Source organism: Simochromis diagramma, unplaced genomic scaffold, assembly GCF_900408965.1.
Source record: "Simochromis diagramma unplaced genomic scaffold, fSimDia1.1 OVJJ01000320.1, whole genome shotgun sequence".
NCBI classification, from domain to species: domain Eukaryota; kingdom Metazoa; phylum Chordata; class Actinopteri; order Cichliformes; family Cichlidae; genus Simochromis; species Simochromis diagramma.
The window spans coordinates 10,095,748-10,116,111 of NW_024386773.1; the positions used below are offsets into that span (position 1 = coordinate 10,095,748).

General features: G+C 37.7%; 2 protein-coding genes across 3 annotated transcripts; both read right to left on the minus strand.

The window, feature by feature from the left end:
• Nucleotides 1-822: 822 nt before the first annotated feature.
• gls2b (glutaminase 2b (liver, mitochondrial)) lies at nt 823-14,342 on the minus strand. 2 transcript variants are annotated; one of them, XM_040007471.1, is made up of 19 exons: nt 14,228-14,342; nt 13,931-14,105; nt 13,482-13,581; nt 13,241-13,362; nt 10,444-10,573; nt 10,140-10,219; nt 9,445-9,608; nt 5,987-6,045; nt 5,471-5,503; nt 5,299-5,357; nt 5,069-5,135; nt 4,385-4,435; nt 4,130-4,306; nt 3,883-4,014; nt 3,365-3,457; nt 3,215-3,276; nt 2,749-2,825; nt 1,786-1,849; nt 823-1,577 (listed from the first exon to the last, which is right to left on the minus strand). In XM_040007471.1, exons 1-19 carry the CDS (start codon nt 14,262-14,264, stop codon nt 1,421-1,423), a joined length of 1,839 nt encoding a protein of 612 aa, XP_039863405.1. In that variant the 5' UTR covers nt 14,265-14,342; the 3' UTR covers nt 823-1,420. The 2 variants fall into 2 exon arrangements, with proteins under 2 accessions (XP_039863405.1, XP_039863415.1); XM_040007481.1 differs by lacking the exon at nt 14,228-14,342 and having other exon boundaries at nt 13,482-13,603; nt 13,931-14,047.
• Nucleotides 14,343-15,462: 1,120 nt separating this feature from the next.
• On the minus strand, nt 15,463-18,829 carry rdh5 (retinol dehydrogenase 5 (11-cis/9-cis)). Its single transcript, XM_040007491.1, has 5 exons — nt 17,995-18,829; nt 17,537-17,859; nt 17,154-17,412; nt 16,163-16,326; nt 15,463-15,802 (listed from the first exon to the last, which is right to left on the minus strand). The coding sequence occupies exons 1-5, from the start codon at nt 18,024-18,026 to the stop codon at nt 15,582-15,584; spliced, it is 999 nt and encodes a 332-aa protein (XP_039863425.1). The 5' UTR covers nt 18,027-18,829; the 3' UTR covers nt 15,463-15,581.
• Between the last annotated feature and the right edge of the window lie 1,535 nt (nt 18,830-20,364).

The window sequence follows — 20,364 nt, forward strand, 5'->3', positions numbered from 1 at the left end:
AAGGGTATCATATTTGTTATGAGTTTTTGGGAGTCTTAAAGACTCTTAAAGACTTAAAAGTGTGACTTCTAAGCAAGAAATTGCACAAAAATACTGGATTTAACAAAAATAGTGTAAATTAAAGCTCATATATGCAATATAAGCTCATATATGCACATTTATATTTATTTATTTATTACATTTTTCAGAAGGTTAAATACACAATCCTGTTTCAGAAAATGTGATGTTTTTGGCAATTATTTCATGGTACAGTCTTTATATGGTTAAAATAATGTGGTACACATTTGTTATATCTCGCTAAATAGTTCTTATTACATTACTTGTTCCATTTGTTTTCATTGAAATATCTTGATTATGCAAAACACACACTCCTGCTGCTTTTTCATCATGTATTCAGTTGATTTACTCGGTGCTGCAAAATATTTAATATCAAATTTGTCACACTATGAAGCACTGACTAACTTAATAAAATCAAAATAAAATCAAGCTATGGGTGGCATACATGGATTTAATGCCAAACCTTTCACATCATTTAGTTTTTGGAACCTAATTTATTATGAGGCTGGAGATCATAAAGTACCACACTGAGACACTCATTGTCTCTTTTTTTTACAGTAAAAAAACATGCAGTTTTCCCAAGTCAAGGTATAAACATATACATAATAAATTAACATTAAGTTGGCCACTATGTGTTATAACTGTGATATTATGTCATTGTGTTTATGGTATGGATTTCAAATAATTTAAATACGCTGAGTTTGATAGTTGGTTTGACTGGGAGTAAAAAAGACGAGTGTCACACAACATTCAGACAAGGCAAAGGAGGGAAAATCCTTTATAGAACAAAAACAACAAGCACCTTCCTGTCATCAAAAATCTTTTACACCCTGTCACCTGCTGCTGAAATCCATGTAACTTTGAGTCAGGTGGCATCAATTTCCCTTTGTGTGGCACTACATTGTACTCGGTTGCACTTTGACAGAGATATTAATCAAGTGAACCTCAAACATATATACATTATAGAATAGAAATGCTATACGGACTGTAGTGTTCTAAAAATGCAATTGTTGCGTCTCCTCGAGGGCAGGAGGGGATAACACAACAACTCCGGAAACTCGGTACAGGTGTTATGAAAAAGGTTTAATGGCAGCGCTCTCACAAAATAAATAACCCAGACTCAAACAACAAATGTGGGGGAGAAAGGGACAGTTAGGTTGTGCCAAAAAAAACACCAAAAAGACAAAACCAAAACGTAGCTGAGCTATTATCCTAGAAAAGCAAAAACAAGAGGGAAAGACCCTAAACCTCAACTCAAAACAAGCTCAAAATTACGTGCTACAAATGGACACCCATATTTCTAAACTTGGAAAATTGCACAAATGCCCTGATGTATTACAATTTCAGAACTTTATTTTAGCTATCACACCATGCCATCAATGGTGTCAAGCTTCTGGGGATGCACAGCTTCACTCTGCTTCTTTTCCTGCTGCCTGCACTCTTGCTGGTAATCTTTGAGCACCTTCACTAGCTCGTCATGCCCAAATTGCATGGCATCATCGACCGGTAGATTCCCCCACCTGCAAGTGATGGAGAGGCAATTCATAAAACTATGGATGACAAAATCCAAGAGTATACAAACTGTGGTATTAACATCGTGTGCTGATAAATAATTGGAAAAGGTTTAGTTGATGGAAAAAGGCTCTTTACAATGAAGTAGTATGACAGTACAGGGTTAATGTAATCAATTGATTATAATTAGAATTATATACAAGGTATTTATCTCACCTGTCTTCTACAAATGGATCAACTTTGCAGGTTTCAGTGAGGAATTTTACTACATCCATGTGACCTAAGAATATAATTTTTAAAAAGCAAAAAAAACAAATTGTCACCATTGACAAATTAATCTAGTAGCATCACAGAATTAGAAATGGAGAAGAAAATCTGCTAAAATAAAAACAAACAACAATAAATATGTAATTACTAATTCCTTCTATTGGAATCCAGCTCAGAATGGCATTTAGGAATCTTTGCCTTTTCCCTTTTGGAAGAAAACTGCTGTTACTTCCATGTTAATCCTCGAAACAAACAGTTTGCTTACGAGGCTCTTTTCAAGAAAAATGTTACTGCTGTAGTCGTGGCAGCGGAGTATTAAATCTGTGCTGTGAATAAACTAACATTGCAACAGAAGACAAATAATCTACCATATGGTGCTCTGTAAGGGTTTATGAGCTGGTTCATTAGTGGCTTGTATAATGTGAGCCAGAGGTACTGAACCTCTACTGTTAATCATGAGAATAAACAAAGTGAAAACTTTGCACTAATTACTGCTGTGAGCATCAAAACAAACGATTTAACAAGTTTAAGTATTTTTCTATCAGTCAGCGATGAAAAGAAATGACAGAGTGAACAGACGCCATTCTTTTAACTGAGAGAAGACGGTGGATAGGTAATAAAGGTTGTTTTTATCTGCTATACCAACCAATCATCATTAAAACTGAAATCTGCAACTTTCTGCATCTGTTATCTTACAATTACACCAAGTTTTCTTAAACATCTATGACAAGCTTTTGTGTTGTAGCAAAACTTTAAATGTATGTTGCTTGGATCAAAGTCATGATTAGTTTGATCTTAGATGATCACTTAAGATAACTGTGCTTGTTTTGAAGTCATTAACTTAAAAATAAATAAGTAAATAAAAAAAATTACCGAATAAGTGTAAAATTAGCCTGAACTTATGACGCTTACCCTCAGCTGCAGCAACATGAAGCGCTGTTCGAGAATCATAGTCTTTGAGGTCCATGTCCATGGAAGAAAGTGCAAATCTGCAAAACAAATCACTAACAGTCAGCTACTTTCAAGTGCTACATTATTCACAAGGGGTCGCCACAGCGGGTAGCCCTGCATGTTTGATTTGGCAGATTTTTTCACTAGCTGCCTTTACTGATGCAACCCCAAAGAGATTTGTATCTCCTCCCTGAAACAAATTGTGGATTCCACGCTTGTCTTATTAAAAAAGAAAAAGAAAAAGAGAACTCTTATTGGTCCTATACTCTATGCTCTGATTCTGTACTAGGTATAAAAGGTCATTTTGTTCACTACACCTTACTAGTAATAAACATTGTTGAGGTAATTTGATCCAGGGCCTGTTTTAGACATTGTGAGGGAAATGTTTCATAGAGGACAGACAAAATCGGGAGTCTGGATTATCTACCTTCTCAGTGCCGATACATCTCCACTGTAGGCAGCAAACAACAAGTTGAAAACAGACTTGTTCTGCAAAATCATCACAGAGCCATAAACATGGAGGCTTAGAGCACAGCACATATTACATACAGTACCAAACAAAATACGAGCAACTCACCCTGTCATCTCCATCCTGTCTGCGAGGGTCCTGTTTCTTTACAAAGTGCCTCAAGTTGTCGTAATTGTGAAAATTGAACACTGACACAAGTTCCTAAGAAAACAAAAACAGTATGATTTAATCTTTATTATAAAACAGAATATAACAGCCACAGAATAAGTCAGGTTTATTAGACATTTTGCACTCTGTAAAGCAACTACAGACACATTCTGGGGGAATATTTATGGTATTAGTCGAAGCCAGGCTTCTGGCTTTAAGAGGATGTCGATAGTGTAATGACTGCAAATTATTTATCAAACTAAACTGGTTATTACTGTAATCATCATCATCTTTTAAAAAATTAAAGCTTCTACCGTAAGGCCTGAAGTATTGAAGACTTCAGAGCCAATTTAAACACGAGAAAAATATTAGAAAGGCCAGGATGTTCTACTTGCATTAAAAATTCAAATTAAAACATTAACGTGAAAAAACAAAACATAAGTGGTCTAAATATAATAAAACAGAAACTGTTTTCTTGCCTGACAGAAGTGTATTCCTCGGACACTATTTCCAACCCTGTCCAGTGGAGGAGACCAGCACATCACTCCCATCACATTGGGGATCACCAACAGAATTGCACCGGATACTCCTGATTTTGCAGGCAAGCCCACCTGTGAGATGAGAACGAGAGGCTGAATGTGCCATTTGTTCTAGGTAATGAGATTATTGCTATTTTTGTTGTGACACAGTGAAGTGCTTGTTCCATCACATCCTGCTGTTACTCACATGAAAAGCCATCTGGCCGGAGAAGTCATACATGCCACAGGAGTGCATGAGGCTCAGGGTGTTTCGCACAGCCTCAGTACTCAGGACACGCTCGCCTGTAATTGGGCAAATTCCCCCATTGGCCAGAGTGGCAGCCATGATGCTTCCTGACTCACAGGTTACCTCAATGGAGCAAAGCTGAGAGGAATAGTCAGTTTATTATTGAAACTACTGAATCGTTTTTCATAAATAAAAGACTCTTTATTGACATTTTACCTGGAAGTAGAAGTCAAGGGCATCGATCATATCTGCTCCCAGAGGAAAACACTGGTGAGTGAAATATTATCATCATGAGTATCTGATTGACCAAAGTAAGCAGAATATTTATCTGAAACTTGGCAATTTGGTTTCATGAAAATTAAATAATATAAAAACCTTATTATAAATGTGGAATATGACTGCTGAGTACCTGATCAAAATATACATTTTATAATAGGTTAAAATGGATAAAAATACAGTATTTAGGTTTTAAATGTTAGCTTTTCCTTGTCATGTGTGTCATCTATTGAGTTTCTAACATGACCTCATGCGGACATTGCTTGAGTTGTCCAGCATATTAAAAGTAATACAACCATTGCTAAGGAAAAATCAGTAGTTCTTGGAGGTTTCTGGCTGGCTTCTGATTTGTGTCCTACAGGCCTTATTCACTTGATCCTTCATTGTCACCATGATTGTCACACATCATAAAATGGCAAACAAGTTAATGTCATTTGGTTAGTACTATCAAGTTGAAACTTTTAAATTCATATATGTGAGCTTTAGGAAATGTTTTTTCAACATGTACACAACTGCATGATCTAAACTGGTTAGACTCTATAATATTTCATCTAGAACAAAAAACAAAAATGAATTTTTGAAGTCTGAGATTTTAAACAGAGTTCCAAATGTTCTGAAACTGACCTTCTTCTCTTTCATGTAGTATCCGATGGCAAAATTTCTGTCGCCAGTTTCTTTTTCTGACTGGAACCTGAGACAAAGAAAGAGCAGAAATCAATATAAAAAAAAAAACATCAATAATGCAATAGGTAGTGGACTAAACCCATAACACAGTAAGTCTTTTCACTCATGCTTGTGCTAAACGGAGGCAAATAAATACAAAATACTCCAACTCTATTTTGAAATGCACTCACGTGGCATTGCTGAATCCTACATATTCTTGGCCAGCCATCTTTTTCACAAACTCCATAACCTGGAAAAAAACATCTGTGCTTTTTCAGCATACCTCTGAACACCAAAATAATAATCCTACATTTTTATATTCATGGTCTAAACAGAGTAGAAAACTGGAGGTACATTACTTACATAGTCGAACTTTTCTGCCTTATTTGAGTGAGGCTGAAAACAAGGAGAGTCGCTTGCTTGTGTAAAAACAAACAGTACTGAGTATAATTGCCACATTCACTCAGCTCCTGCATTCAGAAGCTGGTACCAATTGCACAGTATAAAAATACGAATGTGTTACTGATTGCATGATTTAGTATCCTATTATCAGCAGTAAGAGAAGAGCAGGTAATGATCATAAACCAGGTGGTCCAACTTTAAGGCAAACATTAAATATGCTATAGAACATCACACATTTTCATGCAGTAAAACATCTGATGGATTAAGTTGTTTTTAAATTGAGTGCATAACTTTTCATAACCATTGCTGCAAAAGTCTTACTCAACAGCAGGGTAAACACAGTTAGTTAGTGCATATTTTAATATTAATTTCTTTATTTAAGAGATTTGAGCTTCAAAAATATATAAAATCTGCAACTAACCTTTTGCTGCCATAGTCTTTCACTAAAAAGAGAGTGATAACTGTTCATCTGTCTACCTTGATAAGAGAGCTGATCAAAATGGCTCCAGCATTCACCATGGGATTATGGGGCTTATCTATGAGACGGGACAGTAAGATAAGACACAGGGTTGAAGACAAATTCTTTATGAAATAATGATTTTGTACAAAGGACTGAAATCAATCTCTATAATATGTGAATCAACATAAGAGTTGTGGTCTGAAGTTTATATACACTTGTTATAGTAATTTGGGGATTTTAATGATTTCCTTGCACTGCTGTTTTTCCAGGGTAGAATGATTGTACAGCAAACATCTTCAATTATGCAAAAAAAACAAGAATTGGGTACACAAGATTGCAATTATTGTGGATTTTCTCTAATTCAAACAACATCAAAAATATATATGCAGGTTCAAACATACATGCAGCCCCCACTCTTAACAAATTGCACCTCACGACTTCTACTGCCGTTTTGACGAGCCATCAGGCAGCCTTCACACCTCCAACGGCCCCAACAATAGAGACACTTTGGACACTAATTCCCCCACCTCTCCCCCCTCCATAGAGCCATCACCACCTTCAAACCGTTCACCTACAACACCCCCCTCCTCACCCCACACAAAAGAGGATTTCAAACCACCTCCTCCCACCACAACTCTTCATATTCATGAAGCAGATGTGAGGAAGCAGTTTAAGAACCTGAATGCTCGGAAAGCTCCCGGCCCAGACGGCGTGTCTCCTGCCACCCTCAGGCACTGTGCAAACGAGCTGGCCCCAGTGTTTTCTGGCATTTTCAACTCTTCACTGCAGGCATGTCATGTGCCTGCCTGCTTCAAGTCCTCTACCATAATCCCTGTCCCCAAGAAACCTAGGATCACTGGACTAAATGACTACAGACCCGTGGCTCTGACATCTATGGTCATGAAGTCATTTGAGCGCCTAGTTCTCTCCCATCTCAAGACCCTCACGGCCCCCCTCCTGGATCCCCTACAGTTTGCATATAGAGCCAACAGGTCTGTAGACGACGCCATCAACATGGCCCTACACTTCATCCTTCAGCATCTGGACTCCCCAGGAACCTACGCCAGGATCCTGTTTGTGGACTTCAGCTCTGCCTTCAACACCATCCTTCCAGACCATCTCCGAGGCAAGCTTTCCCAGATGAATGTGCCTGATCCCATCTGCCGGTGGATCACTGACTTCCTGACGGACAGGAAGCAGCATGTGAGGCTGGGAAAGAATGTCTCGGACTCCCGGACCATCAGCACCGGCTCCCCTCAGGGCTGTGTTCTTTCTCCTCTGCTCTTCTCCCTGTACACCAACTGCTGCACCTCCACCCACCAGTCTGTCAAGCTAATCAAGTTTGCAGATGACACCACCGTTATTGGACTCATCTCGGACGGGGATGAGTCTGCCTACAGGAGGGAGGTTGAACGTCTGGTGTCCTGGTGCAGCCACAACAACCTGGTGCTGAATGCCCAGAAGACAGTGGAGATTATTGTGGACTTCAGGAAGCACACAGCCCCACTCCCCCCCATCATCCTGACTGACACCCCCATCACCTCTGTGGACTCATTCCGCTTCCTGGGTACCACCATCACCCAGGACCTGAAGTGGGAGCCCACCATCACCTCCGTCATCAAGAAAGCCCAGCAGAGGATGTACTTCCTGAGGCAGCTGAAGAAATTCAACCTGCCAACACGGACGATGATGCAGTTCTACACTGCAATCATCGAGTCCATCCTCACCTCCTCCATCACCGTGTGGTACGCTGGAGCCACTATCAGGGACAAACAGAGACTGCAGCGTGTTGTGCGCTCTGCTGAGAAGGTGATTGGTTGCAGACTCCCATCCCTGCAGGACCTGTACACCTCCAGGACATTGCGGCGTGCAGCTCGGATCTCAGCTGACCCTTCTCACCCTGGACACAGTCTGTTTGACCTGCTCCCCTCAGGCAGGAGGCTCCGGTCCATTCGCACCAGAACCTCTCGCCATAAGAACAGTTTCTTCCCCTCTGCTGTTGGACTCATGAACAATAACCATATGACTGTCCCCGCCACTATCACATGACCCTACGCTGTGTCACTGCATCATTCCATGTTTGGCACTGATCACCACCTGCACTCATGTATATATCTTTCTACGTAGCACTCTTAATTCTTATTCTCATGTATATATCTCATGTATATCTCATGCACATATCTTTCTACGTAGCACTTTTAATTCTTATTCTTATTTTTATATCTTTATGACACTATGTTTGCACTGAAGCACCGCAGCAATTTCCTAATGTTGTAAACCCGCTCAACATTTGGCAATAAACCCCTTTCTGATTCTGATTCTCTGATTCTCAACCAGATGCTTTTGGTCACCATCAACATGCTACTGGGAGGACTGGATTTTTGACCACTATTCTTAGCAGAGTTCAGTGCTAATGTTCAACCCAATGAGTGTCAAACAAATTATTTTTATGCTGGCAAAAAGAGACTACAATACCACTTGTAGCTTGTAGCTTACTAACAAAGCTAATAGGGCTTGGCGTTGTCAGGTTAAAAGGCATTGTAGAACCTTCAACAACAGTTATTTAAAAAATTTAATTTGGGCCTGTATGTATACTTTTTAACCTTTTTAGATTAGAGAAATTACAAAGTATATTCAAATTTGTGCACCGAATTCTTTTTTTAATAAAATATTTTCATATTTTTCAAAATAAAGCTGTACAATCATTCCACCTTTTCCAAAAGAAGAGGTCAAAGAAATCATTAAAATTCCTGAAATTACCACCAAACATACGTGCTCATGATGGGTATATGTAAATTTTTGACCACGAGTGCATATTTTAACAAAAGGGTCCTGACAAAATTCCTAATGTGCATGAAATATAATCTGAATAACAGAATAATATTTGTACCAAAAAAGTACTGCAAAAACAAATTTACAAAATGTCTTTAAATGTATATTGTGTTACCAATTTTTTTTTTTTTTTAAAAAGGGCAACCAGTAAATATTTGTTCTTTTTTTTTTTAACTGAAAAACAATTACAAACACTACCTTGTTACCAAAATAGCAACTAATCAGTTTATTACATTTCATTAATTATTACTGGTGTAAAATTTGACTCGGTGGAACGGAAATGGCCTGAATTTCACAGTATTTCTCAGAGAAGGAAACCAGTGTCAGTGACAGTTGTAAAGGACCTAAATTCTGTGTCAGAGTAACACAGCTAGATTTCTTCCTTGATATTAAGCAGAAGAATAAAGAAACATTATGATAAAATTATTATGAGAATATAAATTCGGGTTTCATCTGGACGAAGACATTGTTCATCCAGTCAGTTTAGCACTCATGCAGGAGTAAAAGGAAACTAAGATACATGTTATGTGCTGTGCTAGATGCCTCATAACTAGATTTCTTTGAACTTCAGGTGTCATTTCCGCGCACTGATTGCATTGATAGATTTTTATAATCCAATAGGAGGTAATGAGGCTTTACATACCTTCATCATCAAGTGAAAGCACATTGAACTTGAGTCCACTGGGCTCCATGCCAACATAGCGGTGAACCTTCTCAGTTTCTGACTCATGTACGGCAATGGCATACTGCAGGGGCTTCACGCAGGACTGCAGGCAAAACGGCTGTTTGGTGTGGCCTACTGAGTGCCTGCAAAAAGAAAACAGAATAGACCTTTAGAGCCTACACAATCTTGAAAATAAAGTGACAGTCATACTGAATGTGCAGTATCACTTTAAAAAAAAGTATGAACTATGTTTAAGTAGAGACTGAGAGAACGCTCATTTATATTTGATTCACCTTCTGAAATCTGTAGCAAATGCACTGTGTATGAAGATTATAAGACTGGAACTAAAAATTATATTTTGATTACAGAAATGTGTATCAGTAAGTCTGTGACTCAAAATTGGACAAAAATAAAACAAAAGTACAGCAAAACATTAGGCTGATGTTCTGCAAATTTTTTTCACATGAAATTGTCTTACAAAGAATATGTCAAATCAAATAAATCTAGTTACACACTAGCCAAGAAGAATCTTTGTTCCCAGCTGTCATTCAGTGATAGCTGGGAAATCACAATCTAATGAGGAATCTCATAATATATGAATAAAATAGCTCTATAAATCTCTACAAATCTCATAAAAGACTCTCATTTCATTTATTCAAATGTTTAGTTCCTACCTCTGTCCGTCAACTGTACACAAAGACACACCCCATAGCTCTGGGCTGAATTTAGCCAGTTGGGGAATGTAGTCTGCAACCTGCAGTCACAATGAGAAACACAGTTAAAGTTAAGACAGAAGTAATGCTCATTCAGAAGTAATTGTTAGAACTGATGTTAATGTAGTAGAAGAGATTCCTTATTTACTCATCAAGTATTATGTTTAATGTGTGCAGATATTGGGGCAGCAGGATGAATTAGGAGAAAGCTTTACGCAGCAAATAAACCATCATAGCATGGAAAACTAAATTAGGAAAAGTTTACCTTCCCATCACTTTGCTTCTGCACTTTTTCGTAGATTTCATTTATTTTCTGTACAAACAGGTCAAACTCAGGGATGATAAACTTCTTCCTGAAGGCCTGGATTAGCAGAACAATGTTTCCTCCTACACATCTAAGACAAAAACAGCATAATGCAGAATTACTCAAGAGCCCTAAATAAAAAGAAAATACTTTCATTGTGTGTGCGTGTTGTTTGTGTACCTGTTTAGACATCTTTGTGGGGACCAAAGAATGGAAGTTTACTATACTTGTGGGGACCAATAGCCCGGTCCCCACAAGTCTGAAGGCATTTCAGATTCAAAATGCGGTTTTAGTTAAAGAGATACAATTGGGTTATGGTTAGGTATTAAGAGAGTTTTGTTTAGTTTTCTTTTCATAAAGCTCTGGTGCACGGTCCGGTTAAGGGTTAGGGTTAGGGTTAGGCATTTATTTTTGATGGCTAGTGTTAGGGTACGGGGCTAGGGAAAGAAAAGCATTATGTCAATTAGATGTCCCCACAAGGATAGGAGTACACACACGAGTGTGTGTGTGTGTGTAGCCTCTAGAGTAAGTGGAAGCCAGCAGCTGTCAGTTTTCATTAAGTGTGAGAAGCTGTTCCTTTGATCAAAACGACAGTAAATAAAACTGACATGTCCTGACACCGACTTTCACACCTCCATGTTTGGGATGGATCTTGATGAAATGCATGTATTTAATTATGACATTACAATGTGTGTGAATTTATTACTGTATGATAAATCTAACATTCTTAAGCTATACCTGTACGTATTTGCATTACATTATACAGTGTATCAGTTTTTCAATTTATTATTTATAAAGAAAAAATCTGTATGCACACAATTTGTGACACCAGAAGCCTTAAAAATTGCATAAAATGTTGTCCATTTAGTTCCGACTTCTTCCACATTCTATAGTTCCGCCTTATCATTCTTAAACCTGTCTGAATGACTGAACATAAAGTACGTGGAAGACAAAAGAAGAGAGAAACAATTACGCATAACATCACATACAACAAATCCTGTACTAAAATGGATTGTTAGTGGAAGGTCAGGCTAAAAATAGTTTGGTCTCATGCCTGCACCTGCTTCCTCATGCATGGAAAACAAAACACCATGGACTGTCACAGCTAAGATAGCCCTCTCTGAGGGATAGTGTAACGAAGATTAAGTCCCACAAAAAAACAACAATAATTGTGGGAGAAATGTAAAGTTAAATTTCCTGTCAACTGCCGCATTAGATCCATTTTTCTTGGCCACTGTTGCCCTTTAGAGTTTGCTAAAAGTTATTCTGTGTGCCATTTTCTTAACTTGATTTCTGACTTGCTAAACTGACACACAAATGACAAATCATGGGGTTATCCACAGACTGCATTGGTTTCACAGAGTGGCATAAGAAATAATATTAATAATAAAAAACAAAACACAATGAAATAACCAAAACAACAAAAAAAACTAAACAAAGGGAGCAAAACTATATCTCCAGCAGCCGCAGGACTAACAGTTAAATGTCAGCACTTACAGGCAGTTCACCGCGAGGGTCGACGTACTGAGTGGAAATAACCCTAATGCAATGAAACTTAGCCTCATTTGATTTGTAGTGATCAAAGACATAAAGCGTTTACCAGCAATGTAAACCATTTTTCCAAATTGAATCACACTCTGTAGACAGAGGCAGCTGTGGCTCAGGCTCGCTGTCCAATAACCACAGGGTTACTGATCTGATCTCTGTGTCCTAATTGTAAAATGCTTTGTTTATTAAGTTAAAAAAGTGCACACATTTCCAGCTAGACCATGGGTATTAAACTTAAGGCCCAGGGGCCAGAATCGGCATAATGGACAGCTTTGGAAAATGTGAAGGGGTTATGAATGTTTGTATTTTTAACTGTATTTTAATAGGTTTTGCAGCATTTTATGCTTTTAAAGACCTCCCCCGTCACAATTTATATTACACCACAGTAATTAAAAAATATATGAATATTTAAATAAGAGAAAAGTTCCTGTTTTTTAATACTGACTTTACAGTGAATCCACAAGAAAAGAGCATTCTCCGTGAATTAAGAGAAACTTTCTGTTTTGTTATTGCAGGACAGTCTGAGCAATTAGCTACCAGAAATTCTTGTTTCCTGTCTTGTGAAAGATTTCTTTCAATTATTTCATCTACTACACCACCATTACTATGTCATATGGAAAATCTAGGACTTACTGTGTAATTCCACTTTTTTCTGACATTATTCTCAGAGATTAAATGTGTAGTTAAACTTTTTTTATACATCGTTAGAAAAGAGAATTTCAATGGTTAGGCCTACTTAAAATCAAAGTGATATAAAATAATTATCTAGACTTTCCTCTATCTTCTACTGGTTGGACTTCAGTAGAAGATAGAGGTTGTCTTTTAAACAGTTTGCATTTGTAAAATTTACAAGATATGGGGGTTATCATGGTCTACTACAGTGGAGTTGACTGTTCTCTTGTCAGTAGGAAAGGCACAGGCTTTCTAATCACAGTATATAGTTATATTCATAACGCCCTGGCAGTAAACCTGTATATACAAGACCATGGCCCCCAAATTGCTCCAGAACCAAATTGCAGGAAAATACAAAAGAAATTCTTTAATTAAATTAAGTTTTGGTCAGACTGGATTCTTTTTAGTTTAATTAAAGAATGATTAACTGACTCATTTCCCAATCATTCTGAACTGCCTGTGTGCTTTGGAGGTGCTATTGACATAAATTTTCTTAGCCTTGAGAAACCGCTTGACTTGGTTGCCTGGTGGTTGTCACCTGTGGAAAAGGTCTTTGTCCATCATCACCTCGCCAACAGATTCCTTCACGGCCTCTCGGAGCTTCTCCATGCAGTCTTTAAGGCGAGGATCGGATGGGTGAAGGCCATTTTTTTTCAGTGCCTGCAAATAAGAAGTTGTCAGCATTAATGTCATTGCACACAGTATGTACAATAAATAGGATAGTATATATTCAGTAGCAACAGTGCATATAAAGTAATGTACAGATGATGTCTGCTTACTGCTGTAAAGTATGAGATGGGCACTTGCTCTTTTCCCTCTGTGATGGTGTAGAAAAGCATGTTTTCCACTCCGGAACCAGATGGCTTTGAATGCATATTCCTGGTGAAGTGAAGAGCACACTCTTGAAAAGAGGAAAACAATCAAAAGAAGTGTTGGATTCCCTTAAAAAAAACCACAACAACAACAACAAATAAAAGACAAGATTGCTTTTATAGCCTACACATGCTGCACACACAGACATAACCACCTATATGGAGGTCCATATGGTGACTGTTCTCTTCCTCCTATAGTTTCTCTGTGCCCATAACACAGAAAACAACTGCTTATGCACAAATAATTATATACCAGCATATGGCAGATAATAGTTAGTGTGGAGGCGTTCTGTTTAAACGAATTCACACCAGTAAGAAGGTGCTGATTCTCACCAGTTTAGCACACACATACTTACATTTTCAGATGCAAACGATCTCGTAGTGCAGGGGATCGTCTCTGAAACTGAGTTATTGATTTCGTGCCCAAACAGCATGCTGGTTGCACGATGAAAACCTTCTTCGCCACATCTGTACTTTTGACCATCAGTTGAGCAGAGTTTGACAGGCGCAGCGCGTTCAGGAAATGCATGGCTGCGACAAACGGCACAAACAAAGCGATCGCGATAGTTCGTTCAGGATGAAGTCAACACAGATAACCTTGCTGTTTTTTTCTGAGCTGGACGCCAGCTGATCGTGCGAGGTCGTTGACTTACCAGCTTTAGGCTGAAGTTGAAGTTTTGTTACCTTCATGTGTCATCGGAAAGGTGGGACTGTTTTTTTACAAGCCCTTTACAAGTACAGTTCATTTACTTGGAAAAAAAACATTTAACTTAAAATATATAGAGATCTCGACTACTTAAAGAGCACAACAAGAAACAGGTTTATATTATTAAAACAGCCTAGAATGTGTCACAACCCACAACTCCACAAATACTCGTTTGAAGCGTGGTTAAAGTTTTACAAGGAGCATTTGAAAGCAGCAGAGTCTGCACAGGAGCCGGTCAGAAGCTAGAAATAAATTTCCCAATCTGAAACTCCAAAGCTGTTGGAGTATTAAAACGTGCATAAGAAAGAAATATTAATATTTTACGCATTACTTAACTGCTTTTGCAACATTATGGGGGAAAAAATCGAATGTTTATAGTACGGCAATTTTAAGCACTTTAGTTCTCAAACTTTCATGCGATGTTTTAGCACCACCTGGTGGATTTTCCAGTCAGTAGGTTTGAATGTAATGTAGTGTACATTTATAGTTGGGTAGCAATGTGCCAGAATACTGAACCCAGTTCTGGCGAAACATTTTTTTTTTTCTTGTTTCTTCTAGTGGTTCAGATGACTCACTCTATCTGCTTCTTTGCATTAAAAAACATAAAACAGTAATAATGTCCCTCCATCATGGTAATTAATTCCATCTCTGTCAGTTGAAAATGTCCCGGAGCTACTGAACTGCATTTAGAAAGTATAAAAAATAGTATAAAATAATGTTTAAAGATCCAACAATAATACAGTCATACACAACTTAAAAACATGACAATCACACACATACAGTGCATGAGTCTTCATATATGCATATTTCTTCTCATTTAACTGCCGTGTTCATGTTGCCCATAACTGTAGCTCAACCTGTAGACATTGTTTCAGAGCAAAGCTTTATTTATTTTCTTTCTGTATGCAGCCCGTTCTCACTCCCGTTTCAGCAGCATCCTTGCATTCTGACAAACACAGTTTCTTAATATTAAAATGTTCTTTATTTAGGCTTCCATGGTGAACAACATCCATAACAAGCACCTTAAATAATAGCGTTAAAACACCCAACAAACAGAATAATATGCATACAGTAAACTGTATGAGTATTTTTGTGTTGTCTAGAAGTGTCAAAGAGACATTACAGAGGAAAAAGACTTTTCTATGGTATACACTTATAAATATAATAACAGTAATTTCTAAAGTTGTCGTATTATCATCCCATGGCCAACTCTGATAAGGAAAATAGATCAAGAAAAAAAAAACTTTTTTAATGTCAGCCTCCTTATTGTGTCAAAATGACATAAAGTAGGTCATCCCAAATCAGACGCTCTTTGAAGGACGTGGAAGCACGAGCTTCAGTGCAATATCAACTACAAAGGAAGGCATGTAAGAGAGGGGGATCCAGACAAGCTTGGCATCCCAGCCAGCACTGTATCTGGTGCGAGGGTAGGCAGCAGAGAGAGCGTGCTCCATGCAGTTGGTCACTTTAGTGAGGTCAGAGTCGCAGACGACATTCATGATCAAACGCTGTATATTGACATCTTAAAAAGAGAATTATGTATCGTGACCAGAGAGTAATTTGTGATTTTTTTAAGCCACAGTAAACTTGCAATTTCCAAGAATCCTTCATTCTTATCTGATGTTCAATGATTTATTTTTATACTTCATTTTTTTAAAAGCACGCAAACATATTTTTGGATTAACTTGTTATGTATGAATCTTGGAAGTCACTTCTCAAAAGGTGACTTTTTATATCTAAAATTAACAGTTACATTTCATTCCTAGCAAAAAACAAACAAACAAACAAAAACGAGTCAAAAAACATCAGTAAGAATGTGACACAATTGACCTATTCTGCATCAATAAAATGCTTCAGATGATCCACGGCCCATTGTACTTACATTTATCAAGGTATTTGTCTCCATAGCTGGCCTTTACTTCAGGGCTGAGTTGGTTCCACAGGCGATGGAGCTCCCTCTCAATGGATTCGAGGCTCGTTACTGCAGTCTTGAAAAACCCGGGCTCAACGATACACACCTTAATTCCAAAGTAGTGGATGTCTCTCCTGGAAACACAGATATGCTCTGTGTGTTGCTTTTTCATAGCAATAACAAAACCTCATCTAATTTTGAGCACCACTTTCTAACAGGTCACCATTCACACATGTCCTGCTTTATATCTGCTTTACAATTTATTTGTGAGATATTAATAAAAATATTTGGATTGGTAGAAAGGCCAATCAAATGGCCAAATGGATTGGCCATCTGCATTTAAGCCAAAAAATGAGTCTAAAAATCTCTACTTGTCATTAGTATTCCCTTACAGTGCGGGCTTTCTTGATTTTCTGAGAGTGCAAATGAGTTCTTATCAATTGTTTATAACTGATACATTGTATTCTATTACTATCAAATACTGTTGAATGACCTACTGAATATTAGTAAAGTCTTGAGTTTCCACTTACCAACTAATATTCAGGTTTATAGATTTAGATGGTTTCAGTGCTAGCTCTATAACACAGGCTACAAGCTTTTCATTGTCATTAATGAAAACATAATCAACTACCTGGCAGAAAAAAAGAGTTAATGTAGCTATGTGAGTCAGTGAGGGCAACAAACATTTCCCCCCGTTTGGCCTCAGAACCAAAAATCTTCTCTGAGGCACGCTGTGGCCAAATTAGGTCTATTTGTACAATTGGTTAGATGGTGTGTATTTTTAGTGCACTCTGTAATTTACTGATGGTCTTTTTTATCACTGAAAATGTAATAAAACTGTATCACCCATGCTAACTTTCTAATTATGATACACTGTCTGTCTTTCTAAATAAGAAGAAAGTACCAACCGGGTCCTTAAGCTAATATATATGGTTGCAGCAGCCCTTTAAATGAGTCTTACCTGAGGCAGTCAGAGAAAGATTCTACTGCAAACTTGGAAATGCAGTATCCACCACCATTTGCTGCCACTCTACCAAGCACTGATGCTACATTTACAATACGACCACGAGCCTGTTTGATGAGGGGCAGGAAGGTCATTGTCATGGCAATCACTCCATTCATGTTTACTTTCAGTGTGCTGTGGAAATCCTCCACTTTCATCCACTCGGATGGACCCATGGGTAATGAACGTCCAGCATTGTTCACAAGACCCCAAAGTCCTACAAAGCAAATAAAAAGACAAAACAAGGAAAACATGATGTTGTGTTTTGTTTACAGGCTTGCCTTGTGTGATCTAATAATGTCCTACAATCGTATATGTAACTGTAGGAAATCATCTCTCACCCTTATCGCCAACCTCTTGCTTGGTCCACTCCATTGCTTTTTCAATGCTATCCTGACTGGTCACATCCAGCAGGACAGTCTTCAGATAAGGCCCTGCCACTCTTTTCAGATCATCAGCTCCCTTTTCTGTGAGACAGCCAGCTAGTACACGGAAACCTTTACGATCCAGTTTCTTACACAGCAGGTTTCCAAACCCCGTGTCACAGCCAGTAACAAAGACATACTTATTTTTGAAATCCTCAATCTCCAAGCTGTCTCTGTAGAGCCACCCGACAATCCACAACACAATGAAGGTAGCAGAGATGTATAACCAAGCATTTTCCCTAAAAGAGATCAAATAATATGTAATAAGAATGTTAAGTATTTGACTGTCACATCTGCATCTGTGAGTATGGTAAGGTATGACTACAGGTAGCAAAGAAATCAAGAAGTCAAAGTTTAGTTTTGGTATTTCTTACCCTAAAAGGTCATACACAAACTGTGTATCCATGATGCCTTCAGGACTAGAAGTAGTTTTTCAGTCACTGTGAGAACTTGATGCCTGCTGAAATAACATGTTAGTATGTACTGACATGGGAAGCTCTCAAATACAGTTTTCAGAGAAGAGAATGTAAATCAGAAATACATTGATACGTTTCAGGAATGTTGCAAAGACGATTTTGTTTCAATTCCACAATAATTAGGTTTTTATTGAAGCTTTATATTGTTTTATTTCATCTTTTTGACAGCTATTTGACACAATGAATTTGTTCAGTGAGAGCCATAATTGAAGGGTGCCCCTAATGCAAAACTGCTTTGGCTGCTCTGGGCATGTGATAAATCTTTGGATAATACTCTTAAGGAAGAAAGAAAAGGCATTTGTGATGGAGTAAAACCCAGTGAGTGGGGGGGACGAAGACATGTTTTTGAAGCATAATTTTAATACCCGTAACGGATCTGCTTGGGATTGCTGAAAACTAATTAGTCTGCAGGCTTATTATTGTAACAAAAAAAACTTCTGTGGCTTAAGGTATCCAAAATATTTATTGTGTGGAAAAACTACTACTTGTTAAAATCTTGTTACATTTGGGATAAATTAAGTTAGCAAGTAGAGTTATAATTACATTTTCTGAACCAGAACACTCTCAGAAAGAGAGAGATGTCAGTGCAAGGTTTATGCTACAGCTGCCCTAAATTAACAATATTGGTAATTACCAAATTGATTTCTTATGTTTCTGTAATCGTTAATCCACCAGTGTGTACAAGCTCTTTCACCGTAATGATATTTTTAATGCTAGAATATAATTATTTTGGTTAACCACAAATGTTCAAATTTGCTGTTTTACAAAAAAAGCAGAAAAAAATAATAAACCACGTTATTATTTTTGATGCCAAATTACAGTAATTTTCCAACTGAATGCTAAATGCTTGATTAATTTTGTGACTTCTCAGGGACTTCTCTAGTGTTCCATTTCAAATTTGGGTACAAAACCATGAAATCAGTTTGCTATTAGCCTAATAGCAAATGACAACGTATTTTTTTTGTTTTGAACTGGTTTTTGACAGATTTCTAAAATGTTTTCTTGTTTTTTATGACATGTGGTTTACTAAATTTGCTAATAACTGTTTAAATCTCAATCAGTGTAAATTTATAATCAGATAAAACTCAAAAGTCCATTTCTGCATATCTTGAGTTTTTAATATTCACATTTAAACTAATTACTTTCTTTGATTTGTAAAACACAAAACTGTGTTGTCCTACCTTTTTATCTTTTGGGAAGTGATGGCGCTCCACACGTTGTCGCTCCTCTTCCTGTTCCCTTTCTGGTTATTCTCCAGTCTTAGTTCAGCTGGTTGGACAGAAGCTTTATCCCTGTTGTTTATCCCTTTAGACTAGCCCGCTATTGGTAATCCAGCAACGCGTAACCATTTGGTTGGTGTGTTTAAAAAAAAGGTGGTGGGAACGAAACAAACAAAAACCCTTTTCTGTGACGTGCACTTGGATTTCAAGATCTTCTTAAAGACATTTTAACATGTTACGTCAGGTCCTTTCAAATGGTGCACCACAAAGTGTATACAGTATATATTTTCAAAGCCTGAAGGTTCCTAGTTTATAGCGGCATGAATACTTTGTGTTTTAAGAGTATTTATACAAATTGTGATAATCCTGTAGGACCAAGCATGAGTACAATCTGTGACTGCCTCAGTTCACCTGACAGTTATATCAGTAATAAAGCTCATACAGTACTCTTTTAACAGTCTCTATGACCTGCGTAATTTTTGGGCCGGTGGGACAAGAACAAATACATCCAACCTTTTTTTTTTTTTCACATTAAAATTAGATTAAGAGCAGTCTCGTGTGGTAAATTTCTTGCCTGTAATACGATTAGTGAACTCACAAGCCACACTCACTGACACGTCACACATTCCACAAACTGTCCAAGCACCTTAGCCAGGCAGGTATTTATCCACTTACTATATTTATATCAGAACTTGTTGCAATAGTTGCAAGTCTATAAATGTTCAGGTCTCTTTGGGATTTTCACATTTGTAACAGGTACACTGAAGCCAAAAAAACAAAAAAAACAAACAATTCTTGATCCTGAAGTAATTTTGAAGGAAACTGCCCACTTGCAACCCTCACAGCCTTTAACTCTCACTTGTTCTCCAGTTGTGTTGTAAAGATTTAATCTGTGCTTACCCAACACTGACATCTGCTGTGCATATGAACCTACTGACAACGTATCTCCTTAAAAAGCAGCTTACAGGCTTTTCTTTCTTAAATGAGGTACTTTATACAAATATTCACATTTCCTTGTTCCCAATTTCTTTATATGTAACAACTATTC